The sequence below is a fragment of the Lontra canadensis genome, unplaced genomic scaffold (genome assembly GCF_010015895.1).
Source record: "Lontra canadensis isolate GAN:19392208 unplaced genomic scaffold, GSC_riverotter_1.0 scaffold70, whole genome shotgun sequence".
In the NCBI taxonomy this organism is placed as follows: Eukaryota; Metazoa; Chordata; class Mammalia; order Carnivora; family Mustelidae; genus Lontra; species Lontra canadensis.
In genome coordinates, this window is record NW_022631064.1 from 1,599,988 (window position 1) to 1,626,059 (window position 26,072).

Genomic DNA, 26,072 nt, shown 5'->3' on the forward strand with positions numbered 1-26,072 from the left:
CTGAGCCACCCAGGAGGCCCCAAATATGCATACTTAAGTTTTAAAGTTAAGTATTTCTTTCTTCCAGTTGTGGAGATGTAATGACTTCAGGAGACTAAAAATCTGTCAAAATAACTCATTAGAAGTAGGAGTACAACAAATTAAGCTCCAAGTTTTAAGCTTCCTATCAGTGTTTATTAGGGAAATAGTCTAAAAAATTTTTTTAGCTTACTGGTCATAACTGCTGTGTGTTACAAATGAGAGAAGATAATTCCTTGTACCAAAGACTACCAATGAACTTTAATACCTACAGAGGAAAATACTTTTTAGGAAATTTATGATATGTACTATGAACTTAAAACTTATCAAACAAACTTAATGAAGCACTGTGCTTTGAATTTAGAGTACAATAACATCATTCATAGAGCATACTGTAAAACACTTTGAGAGCACATTTAAGAACACTTTAAAAAATATCTTATGCCTTTCACAAGTTAAAACACATCTTAAAACACATCTTAGAAAACTAAATAACTCTATTAGAACAAATTTTTTTTAAAACATTAAAATGCATAAGGTACGAAACACAGATTCTGATCAAGTACTTTTAATTTCCAAATAGTTTCATAAACATCAGATGAAAGCAATGTAATCAAATATGAGAATAGATATTTTAGTACTTGTTTTGTAATTTTATTTTTGAAGCTTTCATAACATACAGTTAATACTTAGAGAAAATGAGTTTTATTGTCCCCACAAGCATTATCAAATCTTCGTATTATATGTGTACATTCACTTAAGATTTTTTATTTTAAGAAAAAATATTAGCGCTGAAGCCTATAATGTGCCCCTCTTCAATCCCATTTCTCTTCTATCCCTGTGCTTTCCCTTCAGAGACCCATTATTCTGAGTTTTTATTTCAACTTCATTTTAAGTTCTAATCTGATTCTAAAGATCATTTATAGTTATTTTAACACCGAAAGTTATTTTTAAGAGGGAAAACTAGCAAAGACAAAGGCTAAATAAGTTGTCCAGTTTCCTCAATGATTAACTGGACAGTATCACTACCTCTTAGGATGGCTCTGAAGCTTAAGACAGAGAGTGCCTGTAAAACCTTTAGCATATCAGTCACTGAGTGCTCACCTTCCACTATAAGCCAGGTACTATTCTAGGCACACTGTACATCAGCAGATTTAACCCTCAAGTTAAACTTAGAAAGATGGTACCAACTACAATTATCTACAACAGTGGGGCAATTCTGACCTCCAGGGAAAGGTGGCAATGTATGCAGACATATCTGAATGCTGCGTAGAAGGGGGACTGCTCCTGGCATTAGTCAGGCCAGGAGCATTAGAGAGGCCAGGGATGCAGCTAAACATCCTACAATGGACAGGACTGGCCCACAACAGAGGATTATGTAGGCCGAAACATCAACAGTGCCAAGATCAAGAAGTCTGGATCAACATTTTCAGATACATTATCTGAAATACATACAGGTTATATAACTCATCCTAGGACACAGGGCCTAAGTGGAGAGCCACTTACTAACAGCCTATTCCCTATTTGCTTCCTAATAAAGTTGTATCAAAAATAAAATGAGGGGCAGCTGGGTGGCTCAGTGGGTTAAGCCTCTGCCTTTGGCTCAGGTCATGATCTCAGGGTCCTGGGATTGAGCCTCACATCAGGCTCTCTGCTCAGCAGGGAGCCTGCTTCCCCCCCCTCTCTGCCTGCCTCTCTGCCTATTTGTGATCTCTCTCTCTGTCAAATAAATAAATAAAATCTTTTTAAAAATTTAAAAAATTAAAAAATAAAAAGAATAAAATGAAGTAGGGGCGCCTGGGTGGTTCAGTTAAGCATCTGACTCTTGATGTCAGCTCAGGTCCTTGTCTCAGGGTTGTGAGAGGGACCTGGGCGTGGAGCCTACTTAAGATTCTCTCTCTCCCTCTCCCTCTGCCCCTCCCCACTCTCAAGAAAAAAAAGAATAAAATGTAGTCAATATTATTTTCTATTTATCAAGTGCAAACTATCTGACCTAAGGCAGTCTCTGCTTCATTCCAAAGCAGTAATTTTAAAATAAATATATTTAAATATAAATTCATATATAAATATTATTTTATATTTGCAATAATTATATTTATTTATATATTGTATTTTATATTTGTATTTATTATATGTTATATATTAATTTATTATATTATATTATAAATTATATTATAAAATAAATAAATATATTTAAAAATAAGCAATAAGTATTAGCTCCATGGAACAGAGTAATATTTAACCTTTCCTGCTTAATGAAAATACTTGAGAACACTTTAAAGCAACTGAGACCTAAATTCCCTTGGAAATACAAAAATAAAATGTATCCTGGTAATGGTAACTCGGTTTGTTATAATCACCTCATCGAGCGGATCCACGTCTGTTTTCCGCATCTTAATGAGAACATCATACGCCTGCTGCAGTGCTCTGACCTTAGGGTGAGAAACTCTCACATGGGCCGGGAGACAGATAAACCACAAGCTGTAACAGTGACTGAAGAGGCACTTGGCCCACTGTGGTGGATTTGTGTAACATCGCTTTGCCAACTTATGAGCTGTTCTTATCTCCTAGGAAGAGAATAAATAACATATTACAGCATCTGGGACACTTGGCTGGCTCAGTCAGGACAGCATGCAACTCTTGATCTCTGGTTCATGAGTTCAAGCACCACACTGAAGTAGAGATTACTTACAAAAAGAAAATTAAGGAAAAAAAAAATCAAGGGATTTATTAAAATCCACTAGGGTGGGGATAAAAGTGAGAAGGAAAAGAGAGAGAGGAATATAATATAAAATCTGACTCTAACATTAAGCATTTCACAGTTTACTTTCATGATTGGCTTCCCACCTAGTGCCATGTAGGGCCTTCAACATTCACCTACAGAAGCACTTTATTCTGTGCTGTAACTATTTGCTGGCAAGCACATGTTTCCCACTAGACTAGAAATCTCTTAGAGATCATTCATATTTATATAATATAATGGCTAATTATTTGCCCCTCACATAGAAGGCACTCATATGCTTGATGGGTAAAAGGGTTTGAACCATTTAGAGCTTGTCAGTCCATTGATGGCATTCTTGAAAAGTGATAGTCTTTCCACCTTTCTCCCTGCCGAAAACTATCCTCCTTCACCAATCTTTAATTCTTTCACTGACTGATTCCTTAAAAAGATATATGCCACTGCAGGCAACAGTGTGATCAAGATCACAGACTTTCTTACCCCACAGACCGGTAATTGTATTTTCTACCTCTGATTCTCATTCTCATTTAGGTGGAAAAGAGGTATCAAAACCACCTGCAGAGCTTTAATCAAACTATATACCCCATGGGGCACGCAGGTGGCTCAATCGGTTGAGCACCTGGCTCAGGTCATGAAGTCAGGGTTGTGAAATCCAGCCCCATTGTTGGGCTCCATGCTCAGCAAGGAGCCTGCTTGAGAGTTGCTCTCTCTCCCCTCCCCTGCTTGTGCACATGCTCATGCTCTCTCCCTCTCCCTCTCAGACAAACAAATAACTCCTTAAAAAAAAAAAAAACAACAAAAAACAGAAACTATATATACTCTTAGAAACCACAGAACCTTCCAGGTACGTCAGACTACCACTGTGTGCCTTGCACTAAAGATCCCTCTGCTGGGATGTGTTCTAAATAAAAATGTCCTAGCCCTTCATTTTTCTTATGAGCTCTATTTCCGTTACACTCGGAAGATATATTTGAAAATATATTCACTTGTTTTTCTAAGGTGGGAACGTTCTTTTCTTTTCCAGCTAGCCTGGGGGACAAAAAACCTGGTGAATAGGAGCTTTAAAGATTTAGTAACCAAATTCTCCCATTGTAAAAACTGGCTTTTATTAAGCCGGTAATAGCAAAATACATATATGCTAATTTCCCTTCCGACATTGAGAGAAACGTGTACTATCTGAAATTAAGGAACACTTCCGGTTACCTCTAGCATTTGGGGGACTGTACACAAGCTGGTAACACCTGAATTAAAAACTTCATTCTGAAAAATTTCCATGTTTTGTAGACCACAAGTATGTCAACAATATATGTACAAAAGATGTTTCATTTTAACTCACACCTAACCATAGATTAACTCTTTATACCTAAATCAGATATAGTATGTCTGTAAGATGCCTAACTTATCCTAAAGCAACTCCCTTTAACTTCCTTTAAATGTAATATTTGGCGAGATAAATAACTGCGAGAGAAATCACAATGAGATACCACTTCACACACACAAGATTGGCTATCATCAGAAAGACAGATAATCACAAGAATGGACAGGGACATGGTGTAACTGGAACCCTCATACACTGCTGGCAGGAATTTAAAATGGTAGAGCTATTCTGGAAAGCAATCTTGACAGTTCCTCAACAGGTTAAAACATACAGATACCATATGACCAACAATTCTATTCTAGGCACTTACCTAAGAGAAACAAAAACACACATCCACGCAAACACTTGTACACACATGTTCACAGCAGCACTACACACAATAGCCAAAAGACAGAACCACTCATGTGTACATGAATGAATAAATACAATGTGGTATATATTCATACAACGGAGGATTATTCAGCAATAAAAATAAATGAAGTACTGGCACACAGTGAAACACGGAGAAACTTAAAAATACCATGCTGTGTGGAAGGAACCAGTCACAAAAGGCCTCTTGCTATATATTTCCGTTTATGGAATATTTATTATGAAATGCCCAGAACAGGAGAAACCATAGAGATAGAAAATAGATTAAGTGGTTGCCTAGGGCTGTGGGGAATGGATGGGGGGGGTTAACAAGTCAGAGGTGCAGGCTTTCTGGGGTAATGAAAATGGTCTAAAATGGACCGTGGTGGTGGTTGCACAACCCTGTGAATAAAAGCCACTGAGTAGACTTGACATGGGTGAATTGTATGGTATAGGAATGTACCTCAATAAAGTTGTTTTTTAAAAAGTGTATTTGGTTCCCCAGGATTCTCTTAAAGCATAAACATACACATTCAAAAACTTCAGCCTCAATATTATAAAAGGGTTGCGAGACATCTCGTTTACTTAACAACCATAGAGGGTCTTCAAATGGTTGCCATGGTGATAATTCTAAACTATGGGCTGCATATCACATACACATATTTTACATTTTAAATTAACATGTATTAGATAAAGAATATCTGACCTGTTTAGTTCTCTTAGCCATGAGTGCTGGACTGTTTGTAATGCTAGTCCCAGTAGGGTGTCTACTAAAACAAAGTTTCAACTCCTGTGGTCTGTCAAAAAGTTTAAGGTCCAGTCTTGGAAAGTATTTGTAACTAAAATAAAAAGCAAAAATAGAGCTGCTGATTTAAAATACATTAACTTTTCATATTATTCCAGAATTTAGGTGAGTATTTCTACATCTTAAATAGTACCCAATATTATTTCCCAAAATCCAGATATAGAAAAATAATATTTTTCAAAACTGTAAGGTGATGTAGTTATAAGATACACAGACTACCTACATGGAAACTTTGGCTTCCTCCCCACCCTGTAATTTACTTTCAACCAATCCCTGCAAAACAGAAAATCTTGATATCTTACTTGACAGAGGAATTAGTAACTTTGAACAGAAACCATGTGTTGAATAATAATTCATATTAAAAATTAACACTTAGTATACTTTGTAATTTTTTTCTTCATAACAGTTTAACTTCGTAACATACCTTGCAGTGGTATTTAAGGGGAAACGAATCCATAATATTTTTATTTTAGGGCTATACCATAATTTCACCATTCTTTATTATCAGACATTTTAGGTTCTCAATTTTTGCAATTAAAAGATCTGTGTTACTTATACCTTTATGAAACTTTTGCTTAATGTCTTAGGATAACGCCCAATAACAGAGTTTGCTATAGTCAATGTTTATCAAGAGAATCAAAATTATTACAGTCACTATCAAATTATTTCAATTTCAATATTTTAATATTTCAATTATATACAGTCTATATAGTAGCATAACCTATTTTCAATCCAATAGATTAAAAATGCTTCTACTCACCATTTTGGTTTGCATTTCTTTGAATACTAGAAATACTGAATATATTTTCATATTATTAATTATTGGAATTTCTTCTTGGAGATTGCCTACTCACTGCCTTTGGCCAATTTTCTTCTGGGAGATATGGTCTTTCCCTATTTGATTTACCTTATACATGGATTCCAATGTATAGTAATTAAACCAAAGTAAAATAAAATTCTATAATTAACATGTGATCAAAATAACACTTAATTAAGCCACTAAACTCCAGTATATAGTCTTCATTCTTATCCAGTCTAGGTAAGATAATATATTAATTCCGTATTTTTGGAAGCCAGTTATTTTATACTTCCTTTGCCTCAGATATTCTTTTAGGAATGCAGCCTAAGGAAAAAACTATGTATATACACAAGGATATAGATAGCAAAGAACGAAGAAAAAAAAAAAAACCCACAAGAGATTAAACAAACCACAATAAATGCATGCAATATGGTCATTCAAAATGATATGGCACAAAAATATTTGTTAGCATGGAAAATTGTCCAGACCACTAAAGGCAGACACAGGTTACAAAGAGTATGTACAATACAAACTCATACTTGTTTTAATATAGTAAATGCAAATTTGTAGGAAAGATACACATACAGTGGTTAACAGACATTAAACTCTGTATTATCATAACAACAAATAAAAATCAAGTACATTTTAATTTCGTAAAAGGTTCCCATCCAAATCTTATCTCCAAGTTTATTATTTTTATTTTGTTTTAAATCCCAGTGTAGTTAACATACAGTGTTCTATTAATTTCAGGTGTATAATACAGTGATTCAACAACTCCATACATCACCCAGTGCTCATCACGGACAAGCACCCTCCTTAATCCCCATCACCTATTTTAATAAATAATGATTCCTGGCCCTCTACTCTTAAGTTTTCTCTGGTATCTTACTAATAAATAGGAATTTCAGTCTTTACACTGACAACAAAACTCCCACACGTAGAAGAAACCTCACAGAAGCAAGCTTATTCTTCTCCAGAAATGAAGTTTTTAAAGATTAAAATATAATTCAATGTTTAGGTGAACAGTGATTTGGCTCCCCTTCCAAAACGGCTGTCCAATTTTTAAATTACAATACCTGGTAACATCTTCATATAACATTCATCTTCATTAGTTCGCTGAATTAATTTTGAAAATGACTTTCACAAATGACTAATATACATTATCTACTAATAATTACAAAAGATCAAATTGGATTACTAAAGCTGAACCCAAACAGCAATCTAAAAAAATCCCTGCTACCTGTACTTCGGGGACAGATCCTTCCCGTCATCAGGGGGCGGCTCCAGCGGCATGATGAATACTGTGTGCTCACTCTTCTGGGAATCATCTAGCTCTATCAATCTGGTATCTTCAGCTGAATCAAAATCAACCTGAAAATAATTATTTTCTCCAATTAATCTGCATACAAGGAGTATCTAGTTTCGAAATTTTAAAATGTAAGAAAAAATACCTTGTCAGTTTTCTCTGTGCCTTTATCAGGAAACAGCTAGAAAAGAAGAAAAGAACTGTTGGTGAAAATGTCTAATGTGAATTTATTAGAGATGATCTTAAATTCTTATTTTAAAAATGATCCTTTTTTAATACTGAGCAGATAGGAAACACTTCACATATATTTGGGGGACCCTACATTGTCAGGTTACCATAAAATATTTTTCTTATGGCTATTAGGATAGAAACAATTTATTTTAAATAGATTTTTCATAAATCCTCTTCACAAGCAAAAAATGGCCAGTCACAAGGGGAGTCTGGCTTCTCAAATAAAAAATTTCATTGTTACTAAAACCTTGTGTTACATACTGATATCATCTAAGCTTTCCTCTAACTGGATGATGTCAGACTATCAATTTTTAAGTAATCAAAACACTGAATAGTTTTAATCTTATCCCCAGAAGTCTACATCACATTAGTATAATGGGAGAAAATCATTCAAGTCCTCTAAGGACACTACAAACATTATGTCATAATATTCTACCTTTTTTAGATATAATCTCAAATTTTACATACTATGGCTCACATAAACAAATCAGCCCCAAGATCCACTTAGCGAAAATTTAAAACGGCACATGTTAACTACCTTGCAAAATGTATAATGTTTAAAATGTGTAACTGAATGAAGAGAAAACAAAAACCAAAACACAAGACTCCATTACCCAAAAAACTAAACTTTCTTAATGAACTACAAAATCTTATCTTACTTAGGTAAATAAAAAAGGTAAGATTTAGGATTTTCAGTGAAATGTTCTTAGTATTTAACAGTTGCAAACTACAGTGAGATTCAAGAAAAATTAGCTATGTACAGTGGAAACTAGGTGTCATAAAGGGAAAGTATTCTTATATTAAGCTTAGAACTGGACACTTGCACATGCACAAACCTACACTGTCTCCCTCAGATCATCTGTACTAATAATAATGATGATTATACAGGCAGCCAAACTGTTAATGTTTTTTTCTTTAACACTTATATACAGGACAAACTTACCTTTTCTATACAGTCATCAAAAAATGCCAATCCAGTATCTTTATCGCTTACAAAACTACATTCTTCAATGAAACGAATAAATATCTGTGTTTTGGATAAATGAGTATAGAACTTTGTATAGGTACGATCTCGACTTTTTAAAAATCCTGAAAAAAATTATAATTAAATTCAAAATTTAAAGTGGAACTAGATGTTAGACAAAATAGTATCTTAAACCTGTACAAATTATATTATATTCTCTTTACATATATCCACATTTATAGAAGCTTTCAGTAACCATATTCTAGTAACCATCACTCTTTCTGCCTGATTCAACCATGAAAAAGTTAATTTATACCACTAACCTTTTCACTGAAATCTGAACCTCCTATAAGGAACCTCTAGCCCTCAAGTTCTCAAGCAGAAATTTCTCTTTTATAGTCGGCCTAGTCTTAAATAAGAAAGGTTAATGTCCTTATTCTGCAATGCCACCAGACAATTCCTATACTGGCTTGTAAAAATCTCTGCTCTGCCCCTTACAGTTCGTGTGACTTGGCTATCCCACCCTTTCCCCTGCTGAATGTAGTCATCTACTGACTTCAGGGACACTCTCCTTCATTCACTGAAGCCTAGGGCACATAATTCCAACTTCTCCTCTCCAACTCCTACCATTATCATTCTTCAACATCCATAAGCATAAACCACCCAATACTTTAACGAGTTCTTTTTTTTTTTTTTTTTTTTTTTTTTAAAGATTTTATTTATTTGTCAGAGAGAGAGAGGGAGAGAGAACGAGCACAGGCAGACAGAATGGCAGGCAGAGGCAGAGGCAGAGGGAGAAGCAGGCTCCCCGCCGAGCAAGGAGCCCGATGTGGGACTCGATCCCAGGACGCTGGGATCATGACCTGAGCCGAAGGCAGCTGCTTAACCAACTGAGCCACCCAGGCGTCCCACTTTAACGAGTTCTTAAGGCCTTGAATTTCAATGACCTATGGTCTAGCCCACCTCAGTCACCAACTTCTACATAGTCACACACTCCCTGGACCTTTCTTGTTGGCATTCAAAACAATTCTGCCTCCTGAATCTAATTTACATATATATTACTTTCTGCCCATTACCCTTGTACAATTTGCTTACTTAAGTACTTCTACCAGGCATGGGGTGAGGGGCTCTTTGAAATCTACAATCATTCATAACCTTTTACTTTCTACCTAACCCTCCTGTCTTCACTTCTCTCCTTATCCAATATTAATTCCAAGTCCAAGCCCATCATTTCAATTACTTTCTTGTCTACACTCTCAATTCTTATGTTCTTTTGTCTTTTTTGTCAAACTCACCCAGTAAACCTGAGCCCTGGAAGACTGTATTGCCTGCTTTTTCTGGATCTACACCAGTGTGGCTGAGTACAACTTGAAAGAGGAAAAAAACCAATTCCACAACTAGGCTGGCCAGAACCACTTATACCTTCATTCCTGACTAGCAACCCTATTAAATTTCTGGAATCAACGTAATTTCCCTTTACCCATGTTTTCACAACTATTTCCAATTTTTTTTTAAGATTTTACTTATTTATTTGACAGACAGAGATCACAAGTAGGCAGAGAGGCAGGCAGAGTGAGAGAGGGGGAAGCAGGCTCCCCGCTGAGCAGAGAGCCCGATGTGGGGCTCGATCCCAGAACCCTGGGATCATGACCAGAGCAGAAGGCAGAGGTTTTAACCCACTGAGCCATCCAGGTGCCCCTATTTCCAATTTTTTAATTCTCTCCTATCATGTTCTCTCCCCCATCTCTAATGATCACACCTTATACTGCAGAGAAAATGAAAATCATTAACAGAATTGCCACCATTATTTCACTACAAAAAATCTATGGCTTTCCGCAGCTATCAGTTACTCCTTCCCTCTTTCTACAACAGCTGTGTCCCTCTTATCTAAGGCCAGGCCCACCGTATGAGCCTGGGATTCCAGCCCTTTCAGTGTTCTCAGTGTTCTTAACCAATTTTCCATCTCAAGTCTCTCATTTTAAAAAACTTTCCTTAAAAAAATAATCAGATTCTTCCCCTTTCTGCTATTTCCCTTCTCAATAAATGGCATGGCCTTCCATCTACTTGGTTGACAAAGACAAAAATTTCTAAGTTGCTCTTGACATCCCCATCTTATATCCCATATTCAATCTACTTCCTAAAAAACATCACACTTCTACTCATACTACTGTTAATTAAACCAGGTCACTTCTATAAGCACTTGGACCAATGTGATAACCAACTAAGTAGTAGATCTGTACTCTGGATGCCTCCAATTCAATCTCTGCAAAGAAGGCGGAGAAAAAAATGTTTTATTACTTCATCTTTTAAAAACGCAAATCTGGGCGCCTGTGTGGCTCAGTGGGTTAAAGCCTCTGCCTTTGGCTCAGGTCATGATCTCAGGGTCCTGGGATCGAGCCCTGCATCGGGCTCTCCGCTCAGGGAGCCTGCTTCCTCCTCTCTCTCTGCCTGCCTCTCTGCCTACTTGTGATCTCTATCAAATAGATAAATAAATAAAATCTTAAAAAAAATAATTTAATGAAAGACTGATGGTGGGGGGGGGCACGTGGGTGGCTCAGTTGCTAAGTGCCTGCCTCAGGCTCGGGTCATGATCCCAGGATTCTGGGATCAAGCCCCACATCAGGCTCCCTGCTTGGTGGGAAACCTGTTCTCCCTCTCCCACTCCCCCTGCTTGTGTTCCTTCTCTTGCTGTGTCTCTGTCAAAAAAATAAATAAAATCTTTAAAAAAAAAAAAAAAGGAAAGAAAAGAAAGGCTGTTGGGGAACCTATAATGCATGAAATGAGGCTGACAACACTTAAAACACACTGATCAATCCTAGGAGCACTAAAAACGGGACAGCCAGACATGCATGTGGGTTGCAATAGGAAGTAGTAAACACCATGTGTTTTGAATATTGGCACTACTTGCCAAGAAAACGGAATCTGAATCTAATCAAGCTCTAGAACAGTACCATTTAATTCAGTAACCACCACCCACCTGTGACCTGAGCACCTGAAATGTAACTGCTCCAAACTGGGATGTGCTGTAAATATAAAACACAGGCTGATTTCAAAGCCTTAGTATAAAAAAATAATGTAAAATATTTCATTAAAATTCTATTTTTTAAAAGGTTTTATTTATTCGTCAGAGAGAGAGAGAGAAAGGGGATAAGCAGGGGGAGCAGCAGACAGAGAAGCAGGTTCTCTGCTGAGCAAGAAGCCCAATGTAGGACTTGATCCCAGGACCCTGGGATCATGACCTGACCCAAAGGCAGATGCTTAACCAACTGAGCCACCCAGATGTCCCTTTTATTTTTTTCATTAAAATTTCAAAAATGTAATTACATTTTGAAATACCATTTGGGATATTTTTTGCAAAAATATACTATGAAAATTAATTTCCCTTATTGCTTTTTTTTTAATTATAGCTACTAGAAAATTTTAAATTATTATGTATGGCTTACATTACATTTCTAATGGACAATGTGTCTCTTAATCCAGCCACAAGTTTACAGGAAATTCACATGATGGAAGAAACATTATACAGCGCCAGAGGAACACGATCAGCCAAAAGCATATACCATACATATCTAGGAAATTCTAAAGGATAATTCAAAGTTTATGGGTGAAATGATGTCCTATTTGGGAAAAAAGGGAAGAAGGATGAAACAAAAATGGCAAAATGTTGATTGCTACTGCTGCTGAAGTTGGAAGATGCTTTATGAGAGTACATTATTCTATTTTCATACATGTTGCAAAAGTCCCCCTGATAAAAAGTTAATCCAAAACCCACAAGTAATTTCTATGCATTTTTCAGGCCCAAGCTTATCTGGTACTTCTTCAGGGAACCTTTCCCTGACCTAGCACTCTCAAAGGAATAGCCAATGTTCCTTTACAATATAATTATTAAAATGTAATTAGTATTTCTGTTACTGTCTAATTATCTGTAGCCCTCACTACACTAAATACTATTCTGTTAACGACAAAAATCTTAGGCCTGAGATACTAATGCAGTATCTTTCTAAATTCCATTAGTAATGCCACTCTCCCTCAGAGAGAGAAAGGGAGAGAGAGAGAAAGAATATGTATGAATTAGTGACCCACTACTGCCTATTAGGAAACCTGTATTTTAAGTCTGGCACTTAAGACTACCTATTATCTGACCCCTAATCTTATTTTCAGCCTTGTATTTCACAACACCACTAAAACTCTTCACTTTGGTCAAACTGTACATAACATGCTGTTATGGGCTGAACCCCATAATACTGTCCCCCCAAAATTCTTTTAAGATTTTATTTATTTATTTGATAGACAGAGATTACAAGCAGGCGGAGAGGCAGGCAGAGAGAGAGAGAGGAAGGGAAGCAGGCTCCCCACCGAGCAGAGAGCCAGACAAGGAGCTCGATCCCAAGACCCCGGGATCATGACCTGAGCTGGAGGCACAGGCTTTAACCCACTGAGCCACTGAGGTGCCCCACCCCCCAAAATTCTTATGCTGAAGTCCTAACTCTTGGTATTTTAGAATTTACTGTATTTGCAGATAAGGTCTTTAAAGAAGTAATTAAGCAAAATGAAGTAATTAGGATGGGCTCTAACCCAATGATTAATGTACTTATAAGTTAAATCTGGGGGAACCACAGTGACTCAGTCAGTTAAGCAACCAACTCTTACTTCATCTCTCACTTCACCTTACTTCACCCTCTTACATGATCTCAGGGTCATGGGACTGAGCCTCACGATGGGCTCTGCACTCAGCACGGAGTCTATTTGAGATTCTCTCCCTCCCTCTGCCCCTCCCCACATCCCTCTACATTCTCCCTTTCTGTAATGAATAAATAAATCTTAAAAAAAAAAAAGTGGAAATCTGGATATAGATTCCTTTCCAGAAGGAAGACCACGTGAAGACACAGGAAGAATACGGCCATCTTTACAAACCAAGGAGAGAGGCCTCAGAGGAAACCAATCCTGCCAACATGTTGACCTTGGACTTTAGCTTCTAGAATTGCGAGAAAATAAATTTCTGTTCTTTAAGCCACCCAATCTATGGCACTGTGTTACGGCAGCCATGACAAAGCCATGACAAACTAATACACATGCCTTACACATCTGTAGTTGAGGTTTCTTCCATTCTATCATTACCACTAGTGGTAAAAGCTGTTACCATGAGTACTGTAATTTTACTAGTTGCTTCATATACATCTAATCTTCACAACCATTCATGAAGTAGGTGTCATCCTCATTTTATTCATGAGAAAACAAAACCTCAGAAAGGCTTAATAAATAGCAAAGGAGAAATTCCATTCAGATTTGGCTTTTCATACATATTGTTTTTGTTTTTTAAAGATTTTATTTACTTATTTGAGAGAGAACGAGAACGGGAGGGAGGGGCAGAGAGAGAAGCAGACTACCTGCTGAGCAGGTAGCCCAAGGCACAGGGCTCAATCCCAGGACACTCAGATCATGACCTGAGCAGAAGGCAGACACTTAACCAACTGAGCCACCCAGGCACCCCTTAAGCATATTGTTTTTTTAGAAAGCCTTTCCTGATAAGCTCCATTTATCTAAATTCTACCCATTTCCTCAAAGTTACACTCTTTTTCCACGAAGTCTTCTGAAACAGTCATTTGGGAAACATGCTCCCTTTTTCTAAATTTGGGAACTTCCCAATGAATTATTAATTGTGTAAAATCTGTTTTCTTGAGTATCTGTTCCATTTTAGAAAGAATTTTAGATTTATTTTGCATTTAGTATCCCATAGAGCTAGATTTTAACACTTCTTTATAATCCCTATCTAGTAACTAGTCAGACTTGGTAAGTGATAACTAAATATTCAAGAGATAGGTTATCCTGAAGCTGAGATGATGAAAGTCAAAAGGATTATGAGAAAAGTGGAGTCTTTTTTAAAGTAACTAGTGGGTAAAAGTACAGAAATAGAAAATAATTTTCATATGAATATTACTGTATTTGTAAGATTGCTACCACATAGAAGAATAGCTGAATTACAACAAAAATCTTGATAATTCCCTAAAATAACAAACACTCAGAAAGACGAGTATAGTGTTTTCCCCTGAAACAAAACTATGTTTTTCAAAACTTCTAAACATTTGTGGCCTTATTCCAAAAACTAACTGTTAGGGAATATTATAAAGCCAAGAATGTATAAATCAAAGAATTATGCAAAACTGAGGAACCATCTAAAAGCAAATTGCCAGGTATATTCTACTAAGATAACTAGCTATCTAGTAAATACAAGAAACATCTTTGACTTTTCATAATTAAAGATCTCCAGTTTCAGATTTCTCAGGAAAAATTAGAGTATAATGGAATTCTCCATAGAGCTAGGTCACAACAACCCAAAATTTCACTGTATTTTAATATACATTTCTAAGAACCTACATAGTGAATATTTTGGGGGGAGCAATACCAAATAGAAAATATTTTTCATTTCAATGAAAAGTTAACTATATTTTCAATGCCACTCACCCTGTCGGTCAAACAATGAATCAACAGCTGTGGCTTTATTTGAAGGAGCCTCTGTGATTGGCCTGAGATATGTTCTATACCCTTTTAAAATAGATGCCATAAAACGCAAAAATGCCTCTTGAATTTCCATCTCAAGTTGTGTTGTTTTCTTTTGCCAGGAGAAATCTGCTTCAATTGGAGTCATCTCAATCGCTGAACCTTCTTGAGTCTTTCGGTGAACTGACATATCCAGAGAAGATGGCATTAATATATAATATTAGACAAGTAATGATTAAACAATTAAGAAAACTGTCAAAATAAAACCCATGACTTCCTGAAATTCCTGTCTTCACTAATATAAAGGGATCACTGGCAGGAACTAACAAGGAGGCTCAAGCAGACAGGACACAAAGAACATACTTTAAAAAATCATCAACCACAATATTAATGTCTTAGTGCTGAAATTTTGTTTTGTAATGAGATTCCTTTTAAGGAGAGCAAAATTATGTTTAAATTTAAGAATTTTCTTATATTCTTTCATTAAAAGTATCCCTTTCTCTTCACATTTACCTGAAGATAGCTGAGGATACAACTTCTTTAGGGTACTAAGCAGATTTTTGCATGGCTTTTTGGGAAGCTGCTTCCAGTTCATGTTCTTCTTTTCATCTGATCTATTAATAAAAACACAATTAATAAAATCTGTTATAATCTCTTTCTACTTAGCAAAACTCTTACGTTGGACAGGCTATTTTTGCTCAAATTACAATTGACATGGACAGTCTGAATAAATGGTTTTCAAGGAAGTTCTCTTTACATCTCAAACAACCTCAATCAAATTTGGTCATATCATTCTAATGCTCTAACACAAATTTTCAAGGCTGGAGCTATGAATTCAACACCAATCTTGCTTCAAAAGTTACATTTTAGAACTATAATATTTTAAGTGACAAACTTCACTGATACTTCAAACTACCGATTAGAAGCAAATCTCAATAAATATCAGAGAGTAATATGTAAAGCAACTATATTTCAAACAGCATTTAAGGAAAAAAGAACTTGGAAGTTCAAAAGAATACTTCTAAATAATGCAGGAGTCAAAATATTTTCAAAGAAATAAGAAACATTTAAAACTCTACAAAGATGGTGTGCCCGGGTGCTTCAGTCGGCTGAGTGACTGACTCGGTTTTGGCTAAGGTTGGGTCCTGGGATAGAGGCTCACCTCAGGCTCGACAGTCTGTGTGGAGTCTTTTTGAGAGTCTTTCTCTCCCTCTCCTCCTCATGCTCTCTCAATCTTTCTCTTTAAAATAAATAAATAAATCTTCTGGGGAAAAAAAAACCCACCTCTACAAAGATGAAAACCTATGTATTAACCACAGGTCACAGCTAACACTATATACATCATCAAGCCAGTATCATTTATGAGCACAATGTAAACATTTAAAATTTTTTAGAAAATTTAATCTGCTAGGATATAAAGAATAAGATGATATTTATTTCAGGAATGTAAAAATTATTCACTATTGATTTTATAATGTTATTTACCGCACAGAAAACAAAGGAGAAACAATCTGTTCCATCTTAGAAAGAATTTTAGATTTATTTTGTATTTAGTAGCCCATAGAGCTAGATTTTAACACTTCTTTAAAATAGTTGTACAAGTATGATATTCAACACCTATTTAAGAGTTTTTTTAAAATCACTATGTAGAAGTAGAAGAAAAGTTCCTTAATTTATTAGTAAGCAATCAAAACCCTACAATGGGGCTAGCAAACCTTTTCTTTAAAGGGTCAGATGTTAATATTTTATGATTTGAGGATCATACAGCCTCTATCACAACTTGCCAAATGTAGCATTATAGCATGAAGGCAGACTCACAGAATATGTAAATGAATGAGTTTTGTAATTTTATCTACAAAAACAGGCCATGGCCAGATGTCAATTCTTGCTAAAGCCACAGTCATACTTAATGATGGCATGCTCAAACCATTTCCCTTAAAATTAGGAGTACGACAAGATACCAGCTATGACTACACTATTCAACACTATGTTAAGATCCTAGCCAGAGAATTAAGATAAGAATTTGAAAATATATAAGGATTATACATGATGTGATTGTTTATAGCCAGAAAACGGAAAAGAATTTACAAACAAAATTGAATTAAGGGGCGCCTGGGTGGCTCAGTGGGTTAAAGCCTCTGCCTTCGGCTCAGGTCATGATCCCAGGGTCCTGGGATGAAGCCCCGCATCCGGCTCTCTGCTCAGCGGGGAGCCTGCTTCCTCCTCTCTCTCTGCCTACCTCTCTGCCTACTTGTGATCTCTGTCTGTCAAATAAATAAATAAAATCTTAAAAAAAAAAAATTGAATTAAGTCACCGTGCAGACTACCTGAAAACCAAACAGCATTTCTATAGTGCAGCAACAAATAGAAAATGTAATTTAAAATATCATTTATAAAAATATATATATCATTTATAGTATAATAAAAACCACATAGTACTTAGGAATAAATAAGTCTAGGGCACCTGGGTGGCTCAGTGGGTTAAAGCCTTTGCCTTCAGCTCAGGTCATGATCTCAGGGTCCTGGGATCAAGCCCCGAGTTGGGCTCTCTGCTCAGCAGGGAGCCTCTTTGCCCCCACCCTTTCTGCCTGCCTCTCTGCCTACTAGCGATCTCTGTCTGTCAAATAAATTAATTAAATCTTAAAAAAAAAAAAGGAATAAATAAGTCTAACAAAAGATGTTCATGGTCTTTATGGAGAAAACGGCAAAGTTTATTTTTAAAAAATGTAGAAAGATCTACGAAGAAAAATACTATATACATGGGTAAGAAGACCAAATCAAAAAGAAGTAATTTGCCCCCAATTTAATCTATAAATTCAATAGATTTCTAACCAAAATCACAGCGTAACTTCGCATGGAACTTAACAATATGTCAAAATTTATACAGAAAAGCAAAGGACTAAATAGAGTCAAAACAATTTTAAAGAACAAGGGTAAAGAAAGGGACCTGTCATCTCACAATACAACTTTTTAAAAACATTATTGAGATATAAATCACACACGATTCACCCATCTGAAATGTGCAATTTGATTTTTTTTTTTTTAGCATATTCACAGGGCTGTTTTAGACAACCTAATTTTTTTAAAAGACTTTATTTATTTGACAGAGAGAGAGCACGCATGCCCAAGCACTGGGAGTGGAAGGCAGAGGGAGAGGGAGAAGCAGGTTTCCTGCTGAGCAGGGAGTGCAATGCGGGGCTCAATCCCAGGACTCTGAGATGGAGACCTGGGCTGAAGGCAGAGGCTTAACTGACTGAGCCACCCAGGCGTCCCTTAGACAACCTGACTTTAAAGCCAGTAAGACAGTATTATACTGGGATGCCTAGGTGGCTCAGTTGGTTAAGCAGCTGCCTTCGGCTCAGGTCATGATCCCAGCGTCCTGGGATCAAGTCCCACATCAGGCTCCTTGCTCTGCAGGGAGCCTGCTTCTCCCTCTGCCTCTGCCTGCCATTCTGTCTGCCTGTGCTCGCTCTCTCTCCCTCTCTCTCTGACAAATAAATAAAATCTTTAAAAAAAAAAAAAAATAAGACAGTATTATACTAGCAAGAGGCTAAAACAGACCAAAGGAACAGAATAATAAGCATATTATAAATATAAAATTGATTTGCAAATTAATATATAATATAGAATTGTAAAATATAAAATATGTATAAATATAAAATATAAAAATTTATATGCAACGGTGCTGACACTGAAGACCACTGGGAAGAGATAAACTGGTTAGCCAATATACAGTGCTATGTGAGAATTATTTATTCATGTTAGAAAAATGAAATTGTACTTCTATGTTATATCATACAGTATTATTAAGTTCAACTGAATTAAGGCCCTAAGTGAGAAAGGCAAAACTTTACAAATTTAAGAATATCCACAATAGGGGGTGCCTGGCTGCTCAGCTGGTAGAGCATATGACTCTTGATCTCAGGGTTGGGAGTTCGAACCCCTATGTATGGCGTGGAGTTTACTTAAAATGAAAAACAAAAAAGAAAGAAAAAGAATATCCAGAAAAATATTTCATGACCTCAAGGCAGAGGATTTCATATACAAGAACCAAAAATAGCAATCAATAAGAAGACACTGATAAATTTGAGCAACTAAAATAAGCTTCTGTTCATCAAAATACACAACAGAACGTAAATACAATCACAGTGTGGGAGAAGCTATTTGCAAAGCATGTAACAGACCAAGAATTAACCAGATTATATAAAGAACTGATACAAATCAAAAGAAGAAGACAATATAATAGAAAAATGAACCCAAAAAAAAATACACTAATTCACAGGAAAATCAAAGGGCAAAAAGAAATTAAAATGCCCCATTTGCAGAGCGCCTGGGTGGCTCAGTTGGTTGGGCATGTGCCTTCAGTCAGGTCATGATCTCAGGGTCCTAGGATCGAGCCCAGGATTGAGCCCAGTATCGCGCTCCCTGTTCAGTGGAAAGCCTGCTTCTCCCTCCCCCTCTCCCTCTGGCTTCTGCTCCCCCTGCTTGTGCACTTATACACTCTTGGTCAAATAAATAAAATCTTTAAAAAAAAAAAAAACACCTTTAAAAAAATAAAGTAAAATGCCCCATCTGCTACTAATTAGGGAAATATGAATTAAATGCACAATGAGGTCCCATTACCATCAAATTAGCAAAAATTTTAAAGTCTGACCATAACAAGTCATTGGCAAAGAACAGAACAAAGAGAATTCTCATTTGTTTCTGAACAGGAGATAAACTTGGAGGACTAAAATGACATTAGCTATGTCTACAAACCAACATTAGCTCTTCTACATGTATACTTCAGGGGAATTCCTGCCCACAGACTCAAAATTATGCACAATAATAGAGAAGCCTTGTTCAAAATTACAAAAAACGCAGGTACAACCTAAATACCCAGGAACACTGATAAGCCCTAAAAATGAAATAGAGCTCCATGTATCAACACAGATAAACCTCACAAAGAATGCCGAGTAAAAAAGCAAGTCACAGGAAACTATACAAACACGAAATTTTTAAAACATGCAAAACAAAATATCATTTAAAGTAATACATGTATAATAAATGTTTCTAAAACACATGGAAACAACATGGAAATGATAACTATAAACCCCCAAATCAAGGTAACAGTCAACCAGGAGCAAGATATGTTGCAGAAGACTATCCAGGGTTTCAAATTCACCGGCAATATTCTATTCCTTAATTTGTGTGATGGATACATGGGAGCTATTTACATTATTCTTTATAATTCTTGGGTATCTAGAACATTTCATAATTATTTAAGCATAACTGAGTTCAATTATAAAAGAGTTCAAAGTTATTTTAGAAAACAGTTTTTGATAAATAGAATGTTAACAGAAGAATCTCCATAATATTTTATTCAGAATAGTAATGAAAGTAAGGCAAGTATCTTGAGTTACAGCTCTATAAGTAATCATTTCCAAAAGCACCTCAATGTATACAACCCTGAAATAACTGTTTTTCAGGGACAGCAGCTAGAAAACAACAAAATGGGTGCTACAGGAAATACCTAGTGGTTCTTTACTTCAAGGCTCTAGGTCGAAATATACATAGTAAAGAGCTACCATAATTATACAGTTTCAAAAGTAAATGGCAGATCCATTTCAAAAACATTTTAAGTGATAGCAAATGTTTTCTTCCTTCACCTATTCCTTTGGTTCGCTTTGGAGTATTTTGCCAACCTCCTCTACTGTTGTTACCACTGAAGTCTCACCACAGTTTTCACTCTATTTATTTTCTGCCAGTCTCAAACAGTAAAGAATAAAAATACTCCAGGATCTGGAGTTCGGCACCAACACAGGAATTTTCAACACGTACTGCCTTTTTCCACTTTTTTTTCTGGGGGGTGGGCAGGAAGAGATTGGCTCGCGAGCACTGACCCAGAACTGCTTTTATTAATGTCATACTCTTTTCTCTGAATCCTCAGTTACACCACTGCTATACATTTTATCACCTCCAGTGAACACAAAGTGTGACTGATTTTTAATATAAATTTCTCTGCAATAAGGGGCACCTGGGTAGCTCAGTCAACTAAGCATCTGCCTTCGGCTCAGGTCATGATCCCAGGGTTCTGGGATCAAGCCCCACATCCAGCTCCCTGCCTTCTGCTCCTCCCCATCCTTCTCCCCACTCATGCTCTCTCTCTCTAATAAATAAATGAAATCTTTTTAAAAATTACTCTGCAATAAAACAGAGCCCTAAAAAATTCAAATCTTGACAAGTAAGGAAATGGCATATCACCACCCTATATTCTAACTAAATTTAAACAGGTGAACTCATTTTTTCATAGCTTATAAATGGATTTTGAATTAAACTTAGAAAGCATATCTTCTCTTGAGCTCTGAAAGCAGTGTTTAACCTTCTTTTTCAAATCCTTATTCTCTTTTGACAAATATAAATATTTTCTGCCAACTGCCAACATTATTATCAAAATATAAACTAATGTTTAACATGTTCTTTTCCAAACTTTCCAGGATTCTGATAGCTGCCCTCACTGAGAATTACTGTATTAAAGATGAAAACTTACTAAAAACGTCAAAAATAGCATTATTTCTAGATGCTTTCAATGCACTATAAACCACAGATGGGAGAAAATATAAATGGGAGATAATATAAAAAGAATCAACTTACATATACAACATGTTTGTATCCAAGTCAATGCAAACAACATCTTGTGGTGGGTCATGAAGATCAAAATACCTCGAGTCAACTCCAACTATAAATGGTAAAGGTGCACTAAGGACTGCCGCCAGAGAAAGAGGACAAAGGGGAATATATGGGCACTGCCACTGAAATGGAAAGATCATCTGGGAAAAAAGTTTTAAAAAATTAACCAAATTTGAAATTTGCAATATAAAGTATGTAATTAACTAATATTACTCAAAGGGACCATTAAAAAAGCAGTGAAGTGTAGCTGCTTTTACCTTCCACTTCATTCCAAAAGCTACAGGACTATAAAATATACTAAGCAATACTATGAAATCTTCAAGCATGACAATAATCACAAGCACAATAAAAACACTAACAGTTCTTTGCATGTTAATTCTTCTAACGCCATATAAAACCCACAGCTACATTTTTTGGAAAAAGTCACAGCAGAGACAGAACACTGCCCCCCAAAATTATAAAACAAACTCATGATCTTTAACTCTTATGCATTTCATCCCTCTATTAATTCTCAAAATAACCTTTGACTAAAATCCAACTAAGAATTCCAAAGGCTGAAAAAAATTAAAATGATTCTCTTAAAAATATTAATAGTCAACTGAAATTTCAGTAAAAAATTTCCTAACTGTTCAAATAAACACAAAATGATCCAACTTCAATGAAGCGTGGCATCTTAAAAAATACTAGTCAATACAAAACATACCTCAAGAATCTTTACAAAGCTCTACCTTGTGTCATGCGCTTTTAAAACAAAAAAGAAAAGTTCTGATAAATTAAAAAACAGACTATAATTTTAATTATCAGCTAATATGAAAATTCTAATCATTGATAAAATTTTTCCTCTACTATAAAAAATACTTGTTATACTTTATTCATCATCACTCACCCCAAAGAAATGCCTATAGCATTTATTACATCTGCCAGTTATTCCAAACATTTCTTTGGGATGGGATTTTGTCTTCATTTATTTATTTAGCAAATATTTCAGCACTTAGTATGAGCCAAACACTGTTCTAGATGGGGCTATAACAGTGAATAAAACAAAGATCACTGCCCTCCTGAGGTTTAGAGTTTAGCAAAAGTCAGCAAATTTTTATGTACAAGAAAGACAAAAAATATTTTAGGCCTTCTGAGCCATACTGTCTCTCACAAATATTTAACTTTGTCTCCATTAATGAAAGCACTCGTAGGCAGTATGTAAATAAATGGCCTATGTTCCAGCAAAACTTTATTTACAAAAACAGATGGCAAGCAGGATTTGACCAGTGGGCCATAGTTCACCACCACCCGGTCTAGCAGAAAGAGGTGGAGAATTAACAGAGTACACAATAATACATACATCCTATCATGAAGCACTAAGTGCTATGGAAAAAGAAAAAGGAAAGCCAAGCGAAGGAGATTAGAGTTCAGAATAGGAAACAGGAGAGCAGGCTGTATTATTAAATAGGCAAAACAGGCAGACTTCATTAAGAAAGTGACAACTGAGCCTAACCCTGAAGGAGGTATCTAGGGGATATCTAGGAGAAGAGAGCTTTTGAGAGAAGGAACAGCTACAGCAAAGGCCTTACGGTGTGGGGCCTGCCTAATATGCTTCAGGAGAAGCTTGTGTGCTGGAGCCGAGCAGAGCAAGGCAATAGAGTAGCAGGAATCATCAGAGGACAGGCAGGCAGACAGAGCCACTCCCATAGGACCTTGCAAGGACTTCAGATACCTACAGTGAAAACTATCTTCCATTCAACAAAAGGTACATTACACCTGCCACTATGTAAAAATTTTAAAAACAAAACTAACAGGAAAACGTGGCACCCTTGTATTCACCTTTGACTTTCACTGCTCAATCATAAATAGGGTCATTTTTACAAAACTACCCATTGATTTCATCAATGTTTCTTAAGAGCCTCCATTAATTCTGGTATTCTTTGATACTCAAATCATTCTCCTTCTGAAGAATTTATCCTGTGATCATTCCTTTCCATTTTCTCTTCTTTAAATGGTAAACTGCCAATCTTTCTTTATCAAAGGTTTTGCATGCAATTCAGGCAAGTTCTCCAACAATTGCCAAATCCTCATTTATCAATGGTTTTGCACTCATTTCAGGAATTCTCCAATACTGGTTACATAAATTTCATGCAATCTTGCATTTTGCATGGATTTCCCGTTACATATTACAATCTTTTCACCTGTTCTTGCACTGTATTGCTGAAATCGAGAGACTGGGCCACAAAGATTCTGACCAACGAACATAGGTAAACACTAATGTTTTACAGGAAGGAGTGGGAACTTTCTAAAACTCTTCAGTTCATTAACAAATATTTTCACATTCTAATGGCTTTTGCTTTCAAATGCAACTGTGGAAGTTTGAAAAATCAATACACAATGAAGATCTCTGTTCCCTGTAAACTATCTCACACATTGGTTACTTCAGTTTTTACTCATAGTAGCATTTCCCTGACCAAATTAAGATCAGGGAAACATACCCCAGTTGTTGATTTAACAGGTATTTACTGAGTGCTCACTTACTCCATGCTATTAAGCTGTGATTAGTGCTGAGGACACAATGATAATAAAGAGATAGGTCTTTATTTCCATAAGAGTTATATTCTTAAAATGGGGAAGGGAAGACAGGAGAGTCAGCTATTTTAAATTAAACATATAATGAAAAATAAAGTTGGAGAAATGGAACATCCAAAATTCTATATAATGATCTATAAAGCTCTACATGATCAGACACCTAATTCCGATGGGAAGTCATCAAAAAACAGGCGAAGACTTGATTTAATTTTATCTACATTTTACATAAGAGCTAAGCATTTGTACATTATCCTATTTCACAATCATTTAGAATGTTACAGGCTCACAATCTGATAAAAAGTTAAAACAGGGAGTACTATGTAATTCATATGCATAATTTTAGGGCAAATGAAACTGGCCAGAGCCTCTTATTTAATATAGAAAGCTTTATTCATGAGTTTTGTTATAAAATCGTATAGATTCTCTGAAGTACTCTAACATACGAAAAATCAGAAACTGAAATTTTCTCTCAAATAGAAATCATTTTTTTTCTTCTTTATACTTACTATTTCCCTTTGCCAGTCTATTATATTTACGTTAAACATTACCTGGCAATTTCAAAGTTGCTTTCATTGAAGGAAATTTCCCTTTAAATATTCTGTCAGTTACCCAGTACTATAAGGAAAATTCTATACTTACAGCTACAACAGCTTCTGCTACTCCAGTCAACACAGCTGGCCTGAGAGAATGCAGCAGAATCTTACTCTCAAGTAAAACAAAGAGCAGCAGGGTCGCACAATTCTCAGGACCCAGATTCATTAACAAGGTGCTAAAGTTGGCTCCACTAAGAGAAAAGAGAAAAAGATGATTGTAAACTACTTCGCTAAAACATGTTAAGATTTGCTTATTAAATTATTTCCTAAATATTACGATTGAGAATCTAGTGCCAATTTCAAGTTCTGATTTAGTTATCACTGAGAAGTAGTAAATGTAATGAAATAATATAACAGAATGATTCAAACTCATCCTTTTGTAACAGAGAGGAGTTTATGAGGGAAGATTTTCCCAAAGAAGCACTTGAGTTGAGCTCAAAGAATGGAAGGGAGAAGCCAACATATGCAGGGGCAGTGAAGCAAGAAAAGCTACCATCATTTCTAGGAAATTAAAATACACTTTCTGTTACTAAAGCATAGTAAGAAAGGGGCAAGAGATTATGTCAAAATAGAAACAACACAATTTATTTGCATTTTCAAAAGGACACCTGAATGCAGTGTGGACAAAGAAATGAAAGAAGAGGAGTACCAATTAAAATGTTAGTAACAAAGCTGTCCAGGCAAGAGATCATGCCACCCTGGACTAGTGATGCAGATGAACAGATCTGAGATATTTGGGGAGGTTAAAATCAGTTTACCCTGAATATTTAGCTATGAACTGGATAGGAGGAGGGGAGAGGAAACGAAAAGGGAGGTATTCCCTACACCCAATCTTGCAACGCTCTTAAGTACTTCATTTTTAAAGGGTGGATAGCCACCATCCATCTAGCTATCACAGACAGACATATTAAGGCTACGCTTATGTAAAAAATAATACTTAACTTTATTATTACAGGCCTTAATATATTTTAAAGCATTTTTCTCCCAAGTGAATGGATGTATCATTTTAGATACTACTGATTACCTTAGTGGTAAAGGTGTAGAAACTGGCTGTGATAATATTAACGCATCGTGGACTGAAAGCTTCAAAAAAAAAAAAAAAAAGATGAATTAATCAAGCCAATCTTGAAACCTAAGTATTTATATCAAGGG

General features: G+C 35.9%; 1 protein-coding gene across 2 annotated transcripts in view; it reads right to left on the reverse strand.

Annotated features, from left to right (window-relative positions):
• Positions 1-26,072, reverse strand: part of DENND4C (DENN domain containing 4C) — a 137,981-nt gene that overhangs the window by 47,763 nt on the left and 64,146 nt on the right. For both annotated transcript variants that reach the window (XM_032880512.1, XM_032880511.1), the window contains exons 8-17: positions 25,945-26,003; positions 24,967-25,111; positions 21,721-21,896; positions 15,601-15,701; positions 15,052-15,270; positions 8,569-8,714; positions 7,540-7,575; positions 7,329-7,459; positions 5,191-5,323; positions 2,379-2,585 (exon numbers count right to left, since the gene is read on the reverse strand). In XM_032880512.1, the coding sequence (XP_032736403.1) occupies positions 2,379-2,585; positions 5,191-5,323; positions 7,329-7,459; positions 7,540-7,575; positions 8,569-8,714; positions 15,052-15,270; positions 15,601-15,701; positions 21,721-21,896; positions 24,967-25,111; positions 25,945-26,003 (1,353 nt within the window). The remainder of the gene's footprint in view (positions 1-2,378; positions 2,586-5,190; positions 5,324-7,328; positions 7,460-7,539; positions 7,576-8,568; positions 8,715-15,051; positions 15,271-15,600; positions 15,702-21,720; positions 21,897-24,966; positions 25,112-25,944; positions 26,004-26,072) is intronic.